At 32.7% G+C, this 21,826-nt stretch overlaps 2 protein-coding genes across 2 annotated transcripts in view; both read right to left on the bottom strand.

Moving 5' to 3' along the window:
* LOC111704811 (uncharacterized) overlaps positions 1 to 14,707 on the bottom strand; it is a 44,873-nt gene extending 30,166 nt beyond the window's left edge. The window contains exons 1-15 of the mRNA XM_023477159.1: positions 14,649 to 14,707; positions 13,869 to 13,977; positions 12,534 to 12,592; positions 11,357 to 11,487; positions 10,198 to 10,274; positions 10,032 to 10,036; positions 9,360 to 9,520; positions 7,230 to 7,325; positions 5,685 to 5,769; positions 5,186 to 5,273; positions 4,550 to 4,778; positions 3,554 to 3,650; positions 3,123 to 3,202; positions 1,201 to 1,276; positions 581 to 734 (exon numbers count right to left, since the gene is read on the bottom strand). Coding sequence (XP_023332927.1) covers positions 581 to 734; positions 1,201 to 1,276; positions 3,123 to 3,202; positions 3,554 to 3,650; positions 4,550 to 4,778; positions 5,186 to 5,273; positions 5,685 to 5,769; positions 7,230 to 7,325; positions 9,360 to 9,520; positions 10,032 to 10,036; positions 10,198 to 10,274; positions 11,357 to 11,486 — 1,278 coding nt within the window. The 5' untranslated portion in view covers position 11,487; positions 12,534 to 12,592; positions 13,869 to 13,977; positions 14,649 to 14,707. The remainder of the gene's footprint in view (positions 1 to 580; positions 735 to 1,200; positions 1,277 to 3,122; positions 3,203 to 3,553; positions 3,651 to 4,549; positions 4,779 to 5,185; positions 5,274 to 5,684; positions 5,770 to 7,229; positions 7,326 to 9,359; positions 9,521 to 10,031; positions 10,037 to 10,197; positions 10,275 to 11,356; positions 11,488 to 12,533; positions 12,593 to 13,868; positions 13,978 to 14,648) is intronic.
* Positions 14,708 to 16,094: 1,387 nt separating this feature from the next.
* Positions 16,095 to 20,074, bottom strand: LOC111704816 (uncharacterized). The gene is made up of 7 exons (XM_023477167.1): positions 19,980 to 20,074; positions 19,646 to 19,724; positions 19,149 to 19,275; positions 17,903 to 18,024; positions 17,102 to 17,265; positions 16,324 to 16,368; positions 16,095 to 16,233 (listed from the first exon to the last, which is right to left on the bottom strand). The coding sequence occupies exons 3-7, from the start codon at positions 19,252 to 19,254 to the stop codon at positions 16,110 to 16,112; spliced, it is 561 nt and encodes a 186-aa protein (XP_023332935.1). The 5' UTR covers positions 19,255 to 19,275; positions 19,646 to 19,724; positions 19,980 to 20,074; the 3' UTR covers positions 16,095 to 16,109.
* Positions 20,075 to 21,826: the final 1,752 nt, after the last annotated feature.

The following is a 21,826-nucleotide window of genomic DNA, read 5'->3' as shown; positions in this document are numbered from 1 at the left end:
TGCGGATTTTCACAAAAAAATTCGTGGATTTTCAAAATTTTCAAAAAATTAATGAAGATCGAATTTTGATGAAGACAAATATTTGAAATTTTGATCATTCATAAACCTTCCCTGGGGCCCCGTGAGGTCCCACAAAAAATTTGGGCCCGATCGGTTCAGCCGTTTTGACGTTTATTGGATACAAACAGACAGACAAGCCAAAATTATATATAGATATATATATAAGAATTGTAATCGTAATTTCAAGTGACTCTCAATGCAAAGATTACAATGACTGATTCGCAACGGTACCTTTGAAAACTTTTTCTGATCAATAACATAGAAGAAATTGTCGCTTTTCTGGATTTAAAAGTGTTTAATTCTGATAATCCATTATGTGTTCCTGCAGCAATATAAGTCAATAAAAGTCAATTTTGTTGAGAACCCGCAATAGTAAATAAATAGTTTTCAAAATGGTAACATTGATATCTAATTTATCCTTAATCAGACAACGCTTGTAAATCGGGCATTGCCATATCTTTGCCTGGAGGTTCACAACACTTGAAATTACGCTTGCACTCCCTTTAAGAACGAATATTACCATTGCTTGATCCATGACGCCTGAAGTTTCCAGCTCAAGAAGCTGAGCAGGGGTTGGGACTTTAACTTCAACCAATCCAGGAATAATATATTCTGTAGAAGCTGCCCAGACATCATTTATCACAACTTTAAAATTAAACTTCCCAGGAGACAGTCTGAACAAATAATCACATATGAAAGTTGCTGTCATGAGTTTTAGGGTCTAAATCTATGTATAGCCTGACCTTAGTGTAAAGATAGGTTTGAAACCTATATTCATTATTGCTCAATTTTTCAAATTAGATCTCTAAATTTAATAGATCGGGTGCTATAGAGGTTTAAAAAAAGGTTCGAAAAATCAATAAAAAATATGTTGCTTTTGATAAATGTTACGACGTGACACAACTTTGTACATTCGTTTTTCAAAGGCTTTCAAAACTGTGGTTTTAATAAAAAAAATTATGCCCTATTTAAAATTGTCTAAAACACCAACCCTATATGCATTAAATATTTGTTTGCAAAAAATCCTTTAAGTTTTGAGACGATTATGTCAAGAATGAGAGTGCAAGGGCGAAAAAACTAGAGGGGGTCACCAAAAAAACCCCCCCCCCCACCACAGCTTGTTTATGTTTACTGAAATACCTGAGTAATGTTGGGACATCAGGAGAAAATCTGGCCAAGCTGACAACTGTTGCCTGTTTTCCATTGGCGTCAGTACCTTTAAAGGGACAGACCGGCTATGTAAGGTAGTTGAGCTGAACATGCAGTGTTGTGGAAAGCTTCTTTAGGATTCATTTGAGACATAAAAAACTGTTTAAAGATCTGTACATCCTGAGTTTGAATGCAAAGTCGACGTTCAAAACTCCTACTTTAGGGGTGGATACGTTTTCAGAATCGTTTTTTTTATTATTAAATGACGACGACAAAAAATGTAAACAAAACTCTACAGTAAACTAATTAGTTATTTAGGAACCGGTTGAGGAAATGAAAATTTATCTTATCATCAAAAATAAGTAATCTTGTTCAATTATTAGTTTCTATTTTCTCATTATTCTAGTTTCTCATTATTCACGAAGATTATCTGCAGATTTTCTGGAATTATTATTGGAAAGACGACATTTGAAGAATTTGAAGAAATTTGCTAATAAGTTCAAAGAAAACAAGAAATTCAATGTAATGATGAAAACGTAATAATTGATTCTAACATTGATTTCTTGACAAATTTCTTTTAAGAAATATGTTCCTAACCATCTAATTAGATTACTGTATGATTTTTACTTTATTTTTCGTCGTCGTTTTTAGTAATTTAAAAAAAACGATTCTGAAAACGTATCCACCACCAAAGTAGGAGTTTTAAACGTCGAATTTGCGCTCAAACTCGAAATTTACAGATCTTTAAAAAGTTTAATATGTCTCAAATAAGTCCTACAGAAGCTTTCCACAACACTGCATACTCAGTTCAACTTCCTTACATAGCCGGTCTTTCCCTTTAAAGGGACTGTAAGCGTAATTTTAGTGACCCTCTGCCTGCAAAGACAGCAATGTCCAATTTACCACAAAATGTGAAAGATAAAGTCAGTTGTCAGTGTTTGCGATAGTTTCTCCACTGTTTCTTGATAACAAGACATTTTTAAATTACTTTTGCACAGAAACCACAAATAAAAAAAAACCCAGTTTAAGAAATAAACATGAAAATCTAGTTCTTGCTTGATTAGACAAGGAATTTAAGGGTACACGAGCTAAAAATCGGCCATTGCCATATTTGTATGGAGGGTCACTTATAATTATGCTTTATATAGTCAATTAATACAGATTATAAAAGGAACCAAATGGAATTTAAATATTTTGCCTTTTTTTTACTTTTTTCAATGACAATAATAAATCAAAAGACGAAAATTATCCTTCAAATCGTCACTTCTCAGGAATTTTAGATCGTCATTTAAGTCTCGTCTTGGATCTTTGACAATGTGTACCAAATAAGCGTGCTCGTGACTTTCTAATTTTTCATGTGGTAAAACAGTAAAGTTCAAGTCTTTTGTCATAAAGATAGCTCACAAGGCTGAACTACGATCTTCTTCTATTCCCCCTGTTGTACATAAGATGAACGTGGGACCCATTAAAGATGAAATAGACCGTATATGCGTATTTCATGGTGTTAAACAACAAATAGTTTTACTACAGAAGTAGGCGATTTTATCAATATAATAAAGACGACTTTTAATTTTAATTTTGATTTATATTAGGCTTTTAAACAGCATGGATACACAAAAACATCGAGACAGAGAGAAGCTGTCAATTGAATAAGCTTTTCTTTAATTGCTTGTAAACTTGTAATTCGAAAAAAGCTTGTTAACAATTAAAACTTAAATAAAAAGTCGTCTTCATTTTATTGCTATAATCGCCTACCTTGTTATAATAACTTAAACATCTCACAAGTGAATTGTAAATAACAAAAATTCTGTACTTATTTGTTCATTGGACTATTTGAAATATTAATTTGAGTAAATAATAGTCATACTTCTATTCTACAGTTGCATAGGTCTCATTGTACTTAAAATACTTACTAAAAAGAGTATATTTAGCAATCCCTATATCCTCAGGATCAATCCATCCAGAGCAAACAAACTCAGACTCATCGACCAAACTAAAATACAAGACTTTTAAAGGGACTGTAAGCTTAATTTTAAGAGACACTTCAGGTTAATTAGGTAATACCAGAGTAACAAGAGTACCCTTAAAGTCTTTATCTAAACATCAATGGGGAAGATATAGTCGGTTTTCTAGGTGTTTAGTGCTATAATTTCTATGCGGATTTCTGCATTAGAAATGCGCAGTTCACTTCTGAAATGAAGCCACAGTTGAAACCCAATACCTTTTTAAACAATGCAAGGTTTTCCATTTTTGTTCATTTAACCAATTGGAATCTTGAACGCGTTTTGGAACAGAACCAAAATTGTTTTATTTTTAAATTTATTTTGTTAATCGTATATGGCACCTGGTAATATCAGAGAGTGAAACATCCTCTGGAGGTATAACAAGGCAGGACCCACCTTGAGGAGGCTTATTAACCTTCAGCTTTAAACCAATCATCCCTGATCAATTATAATCAATCAAAAAATATAAAATTAATAAAAATAAATAATTTTAAAAATCGATATGTAAGCTTAGCAAGCTTTTAACAATTCATTAATCCCTCAAATTATCAGTAAGCCAACAATAAAAAAATGTGATTAAGAAATTTGTCATTAAATTTAAAAATAAATGTCAAATCAGTAGTATTATAAATCAAGGTGTTGGGGATAGTTTAAATAATAATAAAAATCGCAGTCAACCCCTATCCTATAAGGAATATGAGCTCCCTTCTCAGAATATATATACTATAGAATAACAGGTGGCACCTGTATTGTAAACATATATTGGTTTGACATTGTGTACATGTAGTACACTGTTCTTGGGGGGATTTGTTTTGGTCAGTTACATGATTTCTCAGTGTAAACAAGCATGAGATATTGTTCAGTGCTAAATTGTAACACGGATCAAATATATAAGATAAGATTTCATTCTTTTCTTAAAGATGAAAAGTAAAAAAAACGTGGAGTAACTTCACAGGAAATTCAGGTTTCTGGACTCCGGGAAAATGTAGTGTTTTCTATTTGAAACAGTTTTCAAAATACATGTTTGATTAATTGAAATAAAGATAAAAAGATAACACGAAAAAGTTCGGAAAGTTAATCTTCAACATCCCCCAAGGTTACTGAACATCTGGACATTTATGTATTGTACTGCATAACCTCCACAGTCCAACACTTCCCAAACCAAATGCTGCCACCTGTTATTCTCAATCTCTAGACTGAAGAGCTGAGTGTAAATTCATTACAAAGTAAAGGATTGGTGGGGGGGGGATGTTCCCCTCCCCGATACCTCCCCATTGTGTGGGGGGGTGGTCCCCTCCCCAATCCTTTCCCCCCATCTGCGTTCTTAGCCTATATACCTGTTGTGTTAAGATTATTCACTCCTTTTAGTTCTATAATATATTCATCTCTAGGAAAGTCCTGGAACATTTTAACCAGCATACCGAGATCAGAAGTACACTTCTGAACATCCCCAACCATAGAGCATCCGAGGAAGTATAAACTGTTCGTCATAGCGGTCAAGGGAGCCAATGTTGTTGGGTCTTTCACAACCCAGTTGTAGGTCAAAGGACCAGTGCAGTCAGATCCCTAAATGAAAAAAAAAGATAAAAAACTATTTTAGGAATTCTTAAAGAACTGATTTAAGAACTGATTTAAGAACTGATTTAAGATCTGATTTAAGAACCGAAATTTAAGAACTGATTTAAGAACTGATTTAAGAACTGATTTAAGAACTGATTTAAGAACTGATTTAAGAACTGATTTAAGAACGGATTTAAGAACTGATTTAAGAACTGTAAGAACTGATTAAAAAAACTGATTTCAGGATGATTAAAAAAGCTGATTTAAAGGCAATATAAGCGTAAGGAGACCCTCTAAGCAAAGACGACATTGTCCAATTAACAATAGTATCCTTGAATCTGATCAATAATGTGATAATTCCTACTGCCTGCAGTAGGGTACCGTTGTGAATTGGTTTCAATCTTTGAATCTACCTGTTTATTACTGCATGATGCCCTGAGTCCTAATCTTGAAGTAGGATTTATAAAAACTTGTCCGGTGGAGGCCTGGAGTGGACACAAACTGAAGAAAAGATATTTTTTACTTTAAACCATATGTGGAAAATGTGCAAACTAGATGTTTAAAAGAACAAAGGAACTGTTTACTTGGTTAACCTTTAAGTTACTATATGTTTGCAACCTGATTTTGGGATTTTTGATCCAGCAGAAATTAAAATTAAATTCCTTTGCAATAAATTAGCTAACTATACTTTTTTTGATTTCATGATGATTTTTGCAAACAAATGATTGAAACCTTGTATTCATATTGGCTTTCAGTTTTAAAAAAAACCCTAGTTTGGAAACATTAATATTTTTATTTTTAAGGGTTCAGCACAATTTTTCATAAAATAACTTTACTTGCAGTATATTTTTTAATGCAAAAATTCTAAAAAAATGGAAAAAATGCTTGATCTAGATTTGTTAAATTACCAACCTTGGTTCTGCACAAGCTATTTCCAGGACAGGGGGAACCCCCGCCACAGTTGTCAACAACAGTTTAGAGGTTGAATTCCTTACATCTGAAAACAAACATCAATTCATTCAAATTGACATGAGCAGGAAACTGTTGTGTTTGGATACCATTAATACTGATCGCTCAATCAAGATATTTACCGTGGACACTTTTGATTTTCTGCTTTTTCCTCTCTTTTTAAATATTTCTACTGTGTTTTGACCAATGCGATTGCGGGAAAGTTAATAAAATGTATTTACCAATGAGAGCTTTAATCATAAATTTTAACCAATGGTTTATTTGTTTTCGTGAACAACACACATATCTTTATAAAAAGCGTTTTTTTGGTAAACAATCTTCATTGAATCCCACTAATCTATTAACTTTAGTTTGAAGGTCTAATGTTAAATCCAGCTCTTTCTAAGGGAATATCATTTACTCTCAGCAAATTTAGAATTATTGGAAAGGAATTGAGTCTTTGTCACAAACTCAAATTTTCTAATTCCTATATTTTTTCAACCTGATAGTTAAAACCTTTGATATTTCAAACTCAGATTTTGTGATATGACATAATTTATAATAGTTTGAAATATCTAAGGTCTGCTTCATTGGGTTGTAAATATATAGGGATTATAAAAGTAGAGTTTGTGGCAAAGACTCAATTCCTTTAAAGGGACTGTAAATGTAAGAGAATTTCAAGTTACTCTCCATTTTCATGCAAAGATGGTAATGGATTTACAACGGTAGCCTTGGAAGTTTTGTATCTTGAAGTTTTAATTAGATATCAATGTAGATATAAGAAACAATGGAGAAACTAACAGAACTAGATACTTTTTGAGTCAGAAAAAATACTTTTGATCAACACTTTCAATCAGATTAAAGTTTAATCAGATTAAAGTTTCAAGCTTCTTAAATCGGGCATTGCCATATTTGCATGGAGGGTTACTTGAAATAGTTTGTACAGTCCCTTAAAATAGTTTGTACAGTTCCTTAAAATAGTTTGTACAGTCCCTTAAAATAGTTTGTACAGTCCCTTAAAATAGTTTGTACAGTCCCTTAAAATAGTTTGTACAGTCCCTTAAAATAGTTTGTAAGTCCCTTAAAATAGTTTGTAAGTCCCTTAAAATAGTTTGTAAGTCCCTTAAAATAGTTTGTAAGTCCCTTAAAATAGTTTGTACAGTCCCTTAAAATGGGACTTAATGATAAACCCTTGGGTTACACCCTCGGGATTATCAATCAATCAATCAATCAATCAATCAATCGGGGTTTTAATTTTCATTGGTTCTAATCTTTCTGAGAGTTTCAAGTTAAATTTACTTATAAAGGTAATTTTAAATACGTAAATCCAAAAATTTTATTATTAACAATTAATAAAGACTTAAATCAAAGAGTAAAGTCCATCCCGAATGCAAATTTGGATTTTTTTCAGATCAAATAAAAAATTTACTTTATTTTATAACCTTAATGATTAAGAAAATCTCAATTTGTAAACCAAATCATATTATTTTAATTATTTTGAATAATTACCTTTCATTAAAATTAACATAAATTCATAATTCTTTCCAGCCTGCACGAAAACCCCAGTTGGTACAGAGAGTATTCCTTCTTTTACATCAAGCGGTCCTAAAGAAATACATGGTTATCCACTCATGATGAAACTGCAAAGACGACCTGACACGTATATAATATGATGATTTCATGAAGTCTTCTTCATTTGATATAGTTTTTTATGGCTTTTTGATTAATTTGACAATGACTGAACACATTTTAAAGTTTCAGGACATGTAAATTATTTTAATTTTTTGCACACAAATGTTACTTTATAAATATACAATACAAATATTCATAATAATAGTTTATGCGCGCATTATTATTAAAAAATTATGGTAAATGATTTGCTAAAATGTCGTAAAATTGTATTTTTATATTTTCATATTTTATATTTGCATAAAAATATTTTTTTACCAGCGAATGTACCCTACCCCTAGTCCCCTCTACCTGTAGTAAACACCTTACTCCATAACAGCTCTTCAGATCCGTATCTATCCTGGTACAAACTCAATCTCATTTTGCTATCAATGTCAAACCGGACACGATCTCATAAACTATTGTTGCCAAACCACTGGGCACAATCTCAAATATTCTATAAATGGCAAACCACTGGGCACGAGATCTCAATTGTTTTATCAATGCCAAACCACTGGGCACGATCTCAGAGACTATCAATGCCAAACTCTGGGCATGAATACGATCCCAACTATTTTATCAATGCCAGACAGCTGGGCACAATCTAAATTGTTCTATCAATGCCAAACCACTGAGCGCGATCTCAGAGTGTATTGATGTCAATCACTTGGCACCATCTCAACTATTTTATCAATGCCAATCACTGGGCATGATCTAAACTGTTCTATCAATGCAAAACCACTGAGCGCGATCTCAGAGTGTATTGATGTCAATCACTGGTCACGATCTCAACTATTCTATCATTGCCAGACCACTGGGCATGATCTAAACTGTTCTATTAATGCGAAACCACTGGGCATGTTCTCAGAGAGTATGATGCTTATCACTGGGCACGATCTCAGAGAGTATGATGCTAATCACTGGGTCCCATCTCAACCATTTTATCAATGTCAGACCACTGGGCACAATCTCAAATGTTCTATAAATGTGCTGGGCACGAGATCTAAACTGATCTATCAATGCCAAACCACTGGGGACGATCTCATAAACTATCGTTGCCAAACCACTGGGCACAATCTCAAATAATCTATCGATGCCAAACCACTGGGCACGATCTCAGAGACTATCAATGCCTAACTCTGGGCACTAATATGATCCCAGCTATTTTATCAATGACAAACCACTGGGCATGATCTCAGAGACTATCGATGCCAATCACTGGGCACCATCTCAACTATTTTATCAATGCCAGACCATGATCTCAGAGACTATCGATGCCAATCACTGGGCACCATCTCAACTATTTTATCAATGCCAGACCACTGGACACGATCTCAAATGTTCTAAAAATTTCAAACCACTGGGCACGAGATCTCAACTGTTCTATCAATTCCAAACCACTGGGCAGGATCTCAGAGAGTATCGATGTCAAACACTGAGAACGATCTCAACGTTATTCTATCAATGCCAAACAACTGGGCAAGATGAAAACTCGTACACTAAACGAGTGATAATTACTTCTCTACTGTAATCAAAGTGGAGTATATTCCAACTAACTATATTTGGGATTTCTAGGTTACATCATTTTAATCGACGTAATTACAAGTTTTACGTCGATATATATATATATATACAACGTATTTAAGCTAATTATATTACTTAGCTATTTACAAAGTAGATACTTGATAATGTACAAAACCTTTGATATTTCAAACTTAGACTATTTGATCTACCAGAATTAATAGTTTGAAATATCAAAGGTCTAGGAAAACGGGTTGCTAAATTATAAGAATTAGAAAATCTAAGTTTGTGGCAAAAACTCNTGTACAACGTAATTCAGGTTTACAGATTATAGTGTTACACGATTTTTATTACATACCTTTAGTTAATATTCCTTGGTTTCCATTCATTCAAAATTTGCACATCTGACATTAACCAAATATTTAAACAATCCCTTTATTTGTAATTTACCTGGTCCATACCCAAAGCATCCTTTCTGAGTATTATTGGTAATGCTGGCTGGAGGTAGTTTCTGTGTGGGTACAGGATACCGGGTATTCCAGGATAGAGCTGACCCGTTCATTGGCCAGCTTTCAGACTCCTCACGACAATACCATCGGAACTCCATTCCATTAAATATAAACTACTAGTCTATAGTATGTTTTTTGTTCGTAGCAAAGATTATATCACATTTCAGGGATTTAAGGGGAGAGGGATTGTAATTTTGTGTTCCAAAATCTAACCGATATTTAGCCGCATCATGAAATCTTAAAAAATCAGATTTTTTAAAACGGCTCTTCGGCGTTGAGCATGCTTTTTAGAGGCAGCAGCCGCGGGTGGAAGCTTTAGAACATTATAATTCACTAGCTAAAGTGCCCGTAGGATTTTAGAAACACTTGAAAAATATTTCGAATTTTAAAAAAATCGATTTACGAAAAAAATTCATTTCTAAAATAAAATTTCGGTTTTTTTAACTAATGTTACTGGGGATACCACCCATAGGTTTCCTAAACAAATGTCAACCTATTACTTCCAGCTGTTTGGCCAGCTGTAAATGATATAATACCGCAACTAATTTCGGAATTAAAACAAGCTTCAAGTTGTCTTTACACGTACTGTCAAGTTTTGTCTGACACCCTGTTAATGTACTGCCACGTACTGTCAAGTTGCTGTACTGTCACGTACTGTCAAGTTACTGTACTGTCACGTACTGTCAAGGTGCTGTACTGTCACGTACTGTCAAGTTGCTGTACTGTCACGTACTGTCAAGTTGCTGTACTGTCACGTACTGTCAAGTTGCTGTACTTACTGTAAGTTCAGGAAAGTCCGGATCCATAGAGTACAGATAGGGCTCCATAGTCAATAACTGACCTTTTCCCCGGGATACTAAATACAATTTTTAAACAATAATTCATTCATTAGAAATTGACCAGTGGCAGTAGCAAAAACCATGAACTGTGCTTGTTAATGTTAACCCTATCCCTGCTGGGAACTTGAAAACCTGGATACGCGGGGGGCATCTAAATCCAATATTGATGTCCAAATATGTAAAGCCCTTATGCTCGAATGTAGAAAAATTTGCATATTTTAAAATTTTTTAATTTTTTTTGCAAAAACTCATGACAGGAATTAAGTCTTTCCCACAAACTCTGGTTTTCTAATTCTCACATATCTTAGTACCCAAATGTCGTCATTTTAAAACTTTAAATTTCTAATAGATCAAATAATCTAAGTTTGAAATATCAAAGGTAAACATCACCAGGTTGTAAAGATTTGTTAGTTTGTGGAAAAGACTCAATTCCTTTTAAATATTATTCATTTTATCAAAAAATGTGGACTGTAAGCATAATTTCAAGTGACCTTATAAGCAAAGAGGGCCAGCAATTTCTGAACCAGAGATAAGAGAGTTATGGAGATCGATTTTCAGCTAAAATAAGCTATATTTTCCACAGCATATTCTATTGTGTACAAGTACTGTACACGACCAATCAGCAAACATCTGTATTCTGGGATATTTAAGGATCCTTTGGATTCAAAACACAAAATCTTCAAAAAAAGATTGAATTCATAAATGTTATGTTTCATGTTTAAAATTGGAGTATTTCTTTAAAAGGTGCAAAAGTTAACCCCTGAATGGGTATTATGTTCAACAATTGTAACCGTGAGATGGAACTCCAAAAATCTATCGTAAAAACGTAGCATGTCATGCCGGGTCAACTTAGGCCTACGTAGCCCACCTTGTGATAGGAGATAAGCCAGTCTGTGTAGTCTGTGGTCTGAACTCATCACAACGCACACTTGAATTTCTAGTTGAACACAAAGAATTTAAGGGTACTGTTGTAAATCGGGCTGTGCCCTCTTTCCATGTAGGGCCACTTGAAATTACGCTTACAGTCCCTTTAAATTATTTAAAATATGTAGTATAAAGTGAAGTTGAACAAATATGATTTTGATAAAATGAAGATTACCGGTAGTCGGAGATCCCTTCATGATAATACTGACGAGAGGAGAAGGTCGAACTCTAATATATGTGAAGACTGTAGATTCGAAGGGTAGTGTTCGAGTCAAGCTCTCATCAAGTGGGCTTGTGTCCCACATCCTAAACATTCACTATAATCCTGCTCAACCACAAACTATACTGGGTACACTAGAGTAGACACATTATATTCCTCTATTATATGTGTTAGTTATATAAACATATGTTTTCCAGCATTAGAAATATTTTAAAACAAACAAATTTTTTTATTAAAGATTTGTTTGAGCAAACTAGCGATTTTACTGAACTAAGGATCTCACTGAACGAACATACGATTAAATTTAACAATCGTCCAGTTAGAAAACGAACAAAATTGTTGGAAAATGAACCATAATTTTGAATTTTTTTTGTCTAAATGACTGAAACAAAGATCAAAATAAGTCGTTAACGAAGAAACGAATTAATTAAAGCGCCCATTTCTATTCAGAATATAAATTGTATGTTTCATATGTATTGATATTTCTGGTCATTTCTAATATTGATTATAGAGAAAATTACACTAGTATAACTATCATATGTCTTTTTGTTTAGAGTGAGGTATATTCCTAGAGAACGATTTTTTGACCCCCCCCCGCCCCCCCTCCTATCAATTTTGTACATGGATCCATAGAAAGTGTCTTAACTTAACATAACCCGTGGCCGCAGTGCTCGGCCCCCTGGCCTATCCTAGCCGCAGCGCTCGGCCCAGAAAGTGTCTTAACTAACCTAATCCTGGGCTGCAGCGCTCGGCCCCTATTCTGTACTAGCCGAAGCGCTCTGCCCAAAAAGTGTCTTAACCTAACCTAACCCTAAATATTACTAAATAAATACTAATTTGGTCATGTAAAAATTGATAGGAGGGGGGGGGCGGTGGGGGCCAACAATCGTTCACTAGGACAGACCCTAGAATAATAAATTGGATTTTTTTGGTTATTTTCAATGAATAGATAAAAGGCAACAAGATAATGTGAATTAAAATACATTTCTCTAAAAATTATATAAATTCTTCTTAACTTTTTTCTTGGTAATTTTGTTTCTGTTTGACTACGTGTTTTTTGATCAAATTAATAGATAAATGAAAATATAATTTATATTCGTTGGTCCATTGTATTTTTTTTGCTTTAACTTACCTGGCTGTGTATGTTAGTTTGTAGAGTCCAAAGGGAAGAGTAAGTTTCGGAATCAGGATCTAGGATACAAAGGAATTGAGTCTTTTCCACAAGCTCTAGTTTTCTAGTACTTATTTATTTTCAACCTTAAGGTGTAAATTTTTTTTTTTTTAAATTATCAAAAAATTAATGGACAGTATTTATCGGCTTGAAATATATCTTCATATGCCCATATATATATTTTGAAGATTTTGTTTCAGTACTACATAGTGACATTTTTAATAATTATCTCTGTGAAGTTTTTAGAATATTTAGGTGCAGGTATATCACTAGGGCTCTAGCTTGATAAAGAAATCAAGCCATCCTACTTTTCAAGTTGTATAACTCGATCGTAATGTGTATTATATTTGTAACAGGATGGTTTATCGTGTATCTGTTTTTTTAACGATTCTTTCCGTTTGTTATTTGAAATATCTTCTAATTTCATAAACATCCATGCGTTCATGGAACTCTGAGCAATCTGTTTCCTTATGTCATAGGTTTTCCAAAAAGCTAAAATTTATCAAGATCTGACAACTGAAAGTAGGTCAAAACAAAATTTAGTTTGTTACAGAAAAAAGTGGGATCATTCAAGCAGTGTGCCTGAGGAATCATTTTAAAATAAATATTTTAGTTTTTTTCAGCTAGCCATTTTTTTCAATTAATGTTTCTTTTTGTTTGTTTTAAACTGCGGACTAAACGATTCTATTCATTTGTTTTTAGAACTTTCCGTTAATTTATATCTATTTGTATATAAGCTGTAATCTCTGTTAGTCTGTCTGTCTATCTGTTTGTTTTTCCGATCAGAACTTGCAGGACCCCTGGACTGATTTGCCTCAAATATTGATTGGAGAACTCGGGAGAGCCACGCATATTCTTAGCTCGGTTTGAGCGTATCGACTTTTATTTTGAAAATTTAGTTTCCCAGTTAAATCGACCAAGTGCGGGTAAACGGCGGGAGTAACTATTAGTAACCTGGGCAGCACCGGGTTCTCAAGCTAGTATCAGTATAAAGTATTATAAAGTAATAAAGTAATATAAAGTAATAAAGTAATATAGGTCTACTAATAGAACTCTGCATACTTACTCTAGTTATGACTCTTAATATTCCTATGAGCGTGGGACTCGTGGGACACAGCAAATGTGCAATGAAAACAGACCAATTTTACTTGATTAGTGAGTTAACAAGGGTATAGTAAAACTAATTCCTTTGTATGCTTTGTAACACCACTAAATACACTTAAGTATTGCTATAAAGTCGTATTCCTATTCCAGAGCATTCCGATTATAACTGTAGATGTCAAGGTTTTTTTTTACCTTTGATTCATTGTACGAGCTTGGTGCAATAGACTTTGCATCCACTTCCACTAATGTTTCAGCTTTAGTTGTTATATTCAACGTAACATTGTAGATTCTCCAAAGGTTCCTAAATGTGATAAAATTAAAAGAAATTCCATTTTTCAAAACTCATCTCTTAATTTGGCCAATTGTAGTTTTTGCAACAAGTTATTAATGCAAAACATCAATTTCATTTAAGTTTTTGAAAAGAAAAATTAAAAATTTAAAGTTACTCCAGAGGCCGGAAAATGATAGGCATGATTTCATTTTAAACCGAGCTACTTGGTGTTTCCATCTATTTCCATGTTTATTAAAACACCCTTTTACAGAGTACACGATAAAATCAAATTAAGAAAAAGCCTAAAAACTAAAAATAAGTTTTCCAACCTAGCCTTTCATGACTGACCCGTTNAAATGTCAACTTTAAACTAATAATAAGGTGTGAGAATTAGTTCTTGATGCTATTGGTTTCATTTTCGAACATATCCCTATTTTGAAACAATTGCTTTCTGCTCATGTCGCGTTTTCGGAACATATCCTGGTTTTGAGAAAAAACAGGATTTTTTGATAATGGGCCAAGTGTTAGTTTTGAAACTAGTGTCCCCTGGAATAAAGGTAGACAGAAAAGAAAAATGAGAAATATTGGAAAAAATTATTAACTGCATTAACAACATGTGTCAGTTACTAGTCGCTTAATGTTGTAATTTGTAAAAAATAAGAAAATAAAAAATTCCCAATTTGTACAAAAAAATTTCTTACTTGGTCGTGAATACTGGAGCACATTCCAGCTTTGCAAGTGTTTCTATGACAATATTATCTGGTCTAAAGCCAGCCAGGAATAAATATGGATATCTAACTAAACCATACAGGTCCACAGGGGTTTAAAAAAAATAATTTTCTAATAGAAAGGGTCAAAGAGAAGGAAAACTACCTCCCCCCTGAACCCCTCCCCTACAACATTCATTGGTATAGATGGGCATGTTTATAATTTTTTTGTGTTGTCAGGATAAACAAGCTGAGCGACATAAGCTAAATAATAACAAATTAAGTTAACAAATTAATCCTGTCACAATTAGGCTATTTTGTCTAATTTTGCACTTAGACTTGAGAAAGGGGAGTGTGATACATGTCCCTAGTTTCCGGTCCTATGTATCAAACTGTGATTTTCTAATCCCTATATCTTTAAAACCCAACGTCGTAGACCTAAGATATTTTTTAACAATGCACTCTGTTAGATTAATTAATTTAAGATTGAAAAATCAAAATTTTACATAATCAGGTTGCAAAGAACTAGAAGTTATAAAATTCGAGTTTGTGGGAAAGACTCAATTTATTTCGAAATGGGAATTTGGCTGTAAAATATGGATGGCTGTTAATTAATTTAGCAACAAAAGTTGTATCTAATTATCGCTGCCAAATAAGCATTTTTATTATTTCGAAATTTAGAGCTTACAGAACTGTCAACACATACCTCCGTCAGAGTCCAACCAGTTGGGATCTATCTCAATAATCCATTCCTTGACAGTTCAGGACAAATGTTGTATTCAGAGCAAATGTTGTATTCAGGACAAATGTTGTATTTAGGACAAATGTTGTATTCAAGACAAATGTTATATTCAGGACAAATGTTGTATTCAGGAAAAATGTTGTATTCAGGAAAAATGTTGTATTCAGGAAAAATGTTGTATTCAGGACAAATGTTGTATTCAGGAGAAATGTTGTATTCAGGACAAATGTTATATTCAGGAAAAATGTTGTATTCAGGACAAATGTTGTATTCAGGACAAATGTTATATTCAGGACAAATGTTGTATTCAGGACAAATGTTGTATTCAGGAGACTTGTGTCTTCCGCTACTGCTCGGGTTGTGATGGTTATATTTAGATTCCTCAATATATTCAAGGGACTGTTCACCCTTTTTGGATCATCAGTCCTGAATACAACTCAAAGTCTAAATTAGTTAGTGATGTTTAATAAAAAGTCAAGGCGTTGCGACACTTTAAAGTCTTGACAATTCAACTTGTTCATATCAGTCGAGAATGATGTGTTATATTCATTTTAACCCAATATCTTAATGTCGAATCTCCATTTTAAAATAATCTCAATTTTTTTCGAGCATTTTTCTTCGTACTATTGTTCTTTATATGCAAAATCTAAACAATGTTAAATGTCGGTTTGGGGGGGGTGGGGTGTAAAATACTTGATTTTTTAATGATAAAACTACCAGTAAGTATGATTCAATATCATTGGACTTGATATGAATTCCACAGCAGGATCATATGTTATAGACGGTTTCCATTCAGCACAGTATTTTTCATCTCCATATGCTCTCTTAAATCCATCTCTAGAAAATCATTATTATTATATTATTATTATTATTATTATTATTATTTCATAAATATCATTATTTCAAAAAAGGATAGATAAAGTATACTTGTAATCAACAATCATACAGGTCCCTGCCCCAGTGCTCTCAAACCTGGAAAAATATAAATTATTGAAAACTTAAATATATTTTAAAGAAATAAACTGATTTTGATTGGTTCAAAACTGAACACGTCAAACTAAAGTAAATTTCACGTATGATTAAAATGAAGAGTTCTTGACAAGAACAAACATTTCTTATGTTACCGACACTTACCTCTGACCCTTTTGTAAAAGTAAATTCAGCCTAAAGTCTGACCGCGTCAACCTAGTTGCACCGGCTAGTCCTATTGAGTGCTTTATTTACCCAATGTCCGGGCGATACAATACAAACTGGGACCGGAAAGGTTGATCCGGCTTGGGAAATTCAAATGTAGTACGGCTGCCCGTGCCGAATAACCAACCTTATCATGTACATTTTATAAACTGTTAAAATGCTCTAACATCAAACTACCGAACTGAACATTATGTTCAAAGTCAACGTCAGAATGATAGAGATGTTTTACAATTTTTGTATCTCTTAACTTTTGTTCGTTTTCTTGAAATGTTTACCGTAAATTTAAAATCTCAAAAAAAATATCTCAGTTTGAAAATGCCACACTAAACGAAGCTGAAGGGTCGGTAAAATAGGTCTATGATAGGCCGGGTACTGTAAGTCAGGCCGCGTCATCAAATTCTAAACCGGGCTGACACATAGGATTGGGGTGGGGCGGTACTTGCTGCGTGTTACTACAAGGGGTCGGTCCTGTGCTAATTCAAATTGACCCTAATCCACCATGATGCCTTACTTGAATTCGAACATCTTTGGTTCCTCTTTTCCGACCACAAGCTTAAAATCATCAATCTTTACGTTGATCACTTTCCCAACTATCTGGAACATTTTCTCTACTTTCACCCAGGCACCGTTCATCTCAGAGTTTGTCACTTCCACAGAAATATTGTAAAATGCTTCCTAAAATAAGACATGTTTTCACTGTCCCAGTAAAATGTCAATGTGTTTTTACTTTGGAATTTTGTGTTGGAGGATGATACAGGGTTACCCTCAAAAGATGAGACTTTAATGACGACCTGAAACTCTTAAAATGAGACTTCAATGACAACCTGAAACTAATAAAATGAGACTTCAATGACGACCTGAAACCCAAAAAATTAGAATTCAATGACGACCTGAAACTCATAAAATGAGACTTCAATGACGACCTGAAACCCATAAAATGAGACTTCAATGACGACCTGAAACCCATAAAATGAGACTTCAATGACGACCTGAAACCCATAAAATGAGACTTCAATGACGACCTGAACCCCATAAAATGAGACTTCAATGACGACCTGAAACCCTGAAACTCACGAGGATTTAAAAGGTTGTGGTTCTAAATTGGCCTTTGTAAATATATAATCAAAGATTTTACAAAATTAGAAACATACGCAAGATCGCAAGAAATTGATTCTGTTGGGTCGTCTCTGAAGTCTCATCCTTTCCGGGTAACCCTGTATATAATGAGAAAGAAATATTAGCCGCCACATTCACAGAGGGGGGGGGGCTCAGCATGTATACGCCCCTCCCTATGACCCCTCTCAAAACTTACATAAGAGAAGTTAAAGTGAAGTCTGTGTTCATTTGCGTTCCATTTATCTGGAACTTGGAATGTTCCTAGATCAATATTGGAACTGTTTGTTATGTTTGTCACTCGGATCTGTTCAATTGTCCCTAAAAAAATATAATATTAAAATTTTAAAAAATTTGACATGTAAGAAGAAAATATTTTGTACAATTTGGCACAAATTCAATAAAATGTTATAGGGTCTTACTAAAGTCGATGCAAAAGTATTTTTCCCATTTACTTCATAATCATGGGTAACATTTCGGAAATTCGGAACCATGTACATTTAATCATCGATTCTTTTGACGCATTCGTATATGTAGTTGATATTTCATAATATTTTTTAAATTTTTATGACCCGAGAGTTACTTTCATGGAAACATTCATTTCTGTTTCGAGGATTTTTGATAATGAAGACGACATTTTCATATTTTCCAGGAATGTTTGAAAATTCGGTGCCAAACGTGAAAACAAGTTGTAAGTGAAATATTAATTAAAGCGTATAATTATAAGTAACCCAGCTCAACTCAAAAAAGGCAATGCACGATTCAGAAAATACCCTTTGAATCTTTGTTTGATCAATAATGAATTTTAATTTNTTAGTATATTTAATCATTGTTTCTATTAGATACCTTTAGTATATTTAATCATTGTTTCTATTAGATACCTTTAGTATATTTAATCATTGTTTCTATTAGATACCTTTAGTATATTTAATCATTGTTTCTATTAGATACCTTTAGTATATTTAATCATTGTTTCTATTAGATACCTTTAGTATATTTAATCATTGTTTCTATTAGATACCTTTAGTATATTTAATCATTGTTTCTATTAGATACCTTTAGTATATTTAATCATTGTTTCTATTAGATACCTTTAGTATATTTAATCATTGTTTCTATTAGATACCTTTAGTATATTTAATCATTGTTTCTATTAGATACCTTTAGTATATTTAATCATTGTTTCTATTAGATACCTTTAGTATATTTAATCATTGTTTCTATTAGATACCTTTAGTATATTTAATCATTGTTTCTATTAGATACAATTAGAATATATTTAATAATTGTTTCTATTATTAGATACCTTTAGTATATTTAATCATTGTTTCTATTAGATACCTTTAGTATATTTAATCATTGTTTCTATTGCTACCTTTAGTATATTTAATCATTGTTTCTATTAGACACCTTTAGTATATTTAATCATTGTTTTTATTAGATACCTTTAGTATATTTGAAAAACAATGTTATTTTCCTATCCAGAGGAAGTTGGTTGGACTGGGGACCAAATGCTGGTAGTCCAAGATGTGTCTCTTCATCCAACCCCATCGGAATATACCGCAAATCAACCTAAAGAGTAAAACCTCATTTTTTATTTAACTGATTACTTGCATCAAACTCTAATTTTCTAATACTTGTGTACATCTTTGATATTTCAAACTTTGTCCTTAGGAACTAGCGGAATTTCGGACATCAAGATTATGTTGCAACGATATTATGGATTAAAAAACCCATGGTTGCAAAGATATGGACAACATTTTCCAAACATAAGAGCAAAACATGGTGCAAAATTTCATTGCAAAATTTCTGTTTCCTTTTGTCAAAGGATTTTATAAGCGCTATTGAATGTCGAATTCCAGTGACTGAAATTATGTCTAAATATAGATATAGGTTGGTGTAGGTATATCCAAAAAAGACAAGAAATTGATTTATATAATACCTCAAAGTCAACAATAGCTTGATAAACTTGATTTGTTTCTGCAGAGTTCAACCATTGTTCAGAAACAAGGTTGAACAACCTTTAATAAAATATATTAGATTAACTTTTTACTCTTTTTTCTGTTGAATTGTTTTGTATCCAATAAACGTCAAAACAGCCTAACAGAGGTTCAAAATTTGCTTTCAAAAATTTATTTTTTTCTAATGTTGGCATTCAACGTTTTTAAAATTCTGCAAAATTTTTATCGCTGTTATTACTGATCTGCGACTGCAACTATAGACCATATAAGCCTAGTTTAAACATCAGTTAAATGGTTTTAAAACATAATTCTTACTTGCACGTGATGTTGTATTCTCCAGCGAGGTCGTAAATGTGTTCTATTTGTATCTTTTTTACACCAGCCGTTAATACAGAATCAGTTTCCAACAATTCTAATATTTTTTTTAGTTAACCCTATCTCTGCTGGGGTACTTGAAAACCAGGATATGCTGCTCTAAATCCCATGTTTGAAGTCCAAATATGACAAATGATACATCATTGGAAAGCTCTTGTGCTCTAATTTTAGAATCTGCAAAATAATTTGCAAATTTGCAATAATTGAATTTTTTATCGCAAAATCCAGTTTTAGCATTATGGTAGGTCATAGTTAACATTATAGTTGGTCAATGTTATCATTATAGTAGGTCAGATTTAACATTATAGCAGGTCAGAGTTAACATTATAGTAGGTCAGAGTTAACTTTATAGTAGGTCAGAGTTAACATTATAGTAGGTCAGAGTTAAAAGTAAGACGACATTTTACCAATCTAATGTTTTATAAATAGCAAATAAAGCAAATAGTAATACCAGTGTCCAGTAGCTTGCAAATCAACTTATTGAGTTAAATAGGTCTGTTTACACTGCACAATTGATGCGTTTCGTGTTTATTGAACTATTTAAAACTTAAATCTAACAATTTTCTTATTTCACAGTTGTAGATAACAGTAGACATTTTAATTTTTTACACAAACATTTACTTTTATATAAAACTTGGAAGCTGTTCTTGATGTAGCGAATTAAGAAAATCGAAAAAAATGTTTTTAAAAAAAATATAAATCTATTATTGATCTGAAAAAGAAACAGTTTTAAAAAAAATATAAAATTGGAAATAAATAAAAGATACAAATATTGTTGAACTTTATTGAATAAAGATGAATTAAAGTATTTGTTTCTTACTTTCATTTTTTTCCATTTAAGTTTTATCCGATATCAGAGAACTGTCGAACCAAGTTTGCATAGCCGAAACAATATAAAATAATATTTAAAAAAATATAAAATCAAATATTGAGTAAGAAGCACAGTAAGAATAAAGTTGAGACATTTAAAAGTCAAAATAACAGCAATTGGGCAGTGTAAACAGACCTATTTTACTAAGTGATTTTATAACTTCTATAGTAAAACTATTTGTTTATCAGCATTAACCGTGGGGGGTCTGAATCTATGCATACACGGGGGGCGCCCCACTCCCCCCACCCTAGAAAAGACCTTGGAGAATAGGCAAAGATAAAGGATTGAAATGCATGAGTAATGTTCATAGCCCAATTTTTGAAATCCAGCTCATTGAAAAAAAAATTAATTCGAAAGCTTTATAGTTCGGTTCCTAGGAAGGGTTGAAAAAATGCAAAAAAAATGTAAAAAATGTTAAAAATATTTGTTTTTTCTAAACAAACAATTATTAAAGTATGACACATGTTTCTACATTCATTTTTCAAGGGCTTTAAAAAAATAGTTTTTAAATCAGTAGCTTTAGTCATAAAATAGTTATGGGCTATTTTTGATTTTTTTTTACAAAGACCGAACTTTTTACCGCTCTTTTACTTTTCTACAAAAACTCCTTTAAATTTCTATTTATAAAAAGTCAAAAAATACCTCAGAGTTGGTGCTTTACAGTTGGAATTGGAAACAATGATAAGAAGACTGTTAGTAGTTGGGAAATCTACGACAAGATTTAAAAACAAATAACGAAGCGTAGTTGAACTACATAGACTGAGTGAAACCACCTCAGACGAAGTGGTTGAACTCCGTTTACTTAGTTCAAGTTTTACTGTTGATTAAATCATGTCCCTGACTGTTTGTTCATTGCCTCAGCCGTCACATTGTAGATTCCATTTGACCTAAACATTACTCAAATAATCTAAACATT

This window comes from Eurytemora carolleeae, unplaced genomic scaffold (assembly GCF_000591075.1).
Source record: "Eurytemora carolleeae unplaced genomic scaffold, Eaff_2.0 scaffold632, whole genome shotgun sequence".
NCBI lineage: Eukaryota > Metazoa > Arthropoda > Copepoda > Calanoida > Temoridae > Eurytemora > Eurytemora carolleeae.
Note: the sequence above shows the minus strand (reverse complement) of the source record. Positions and strands in the feature narration are given on the sequence as shown.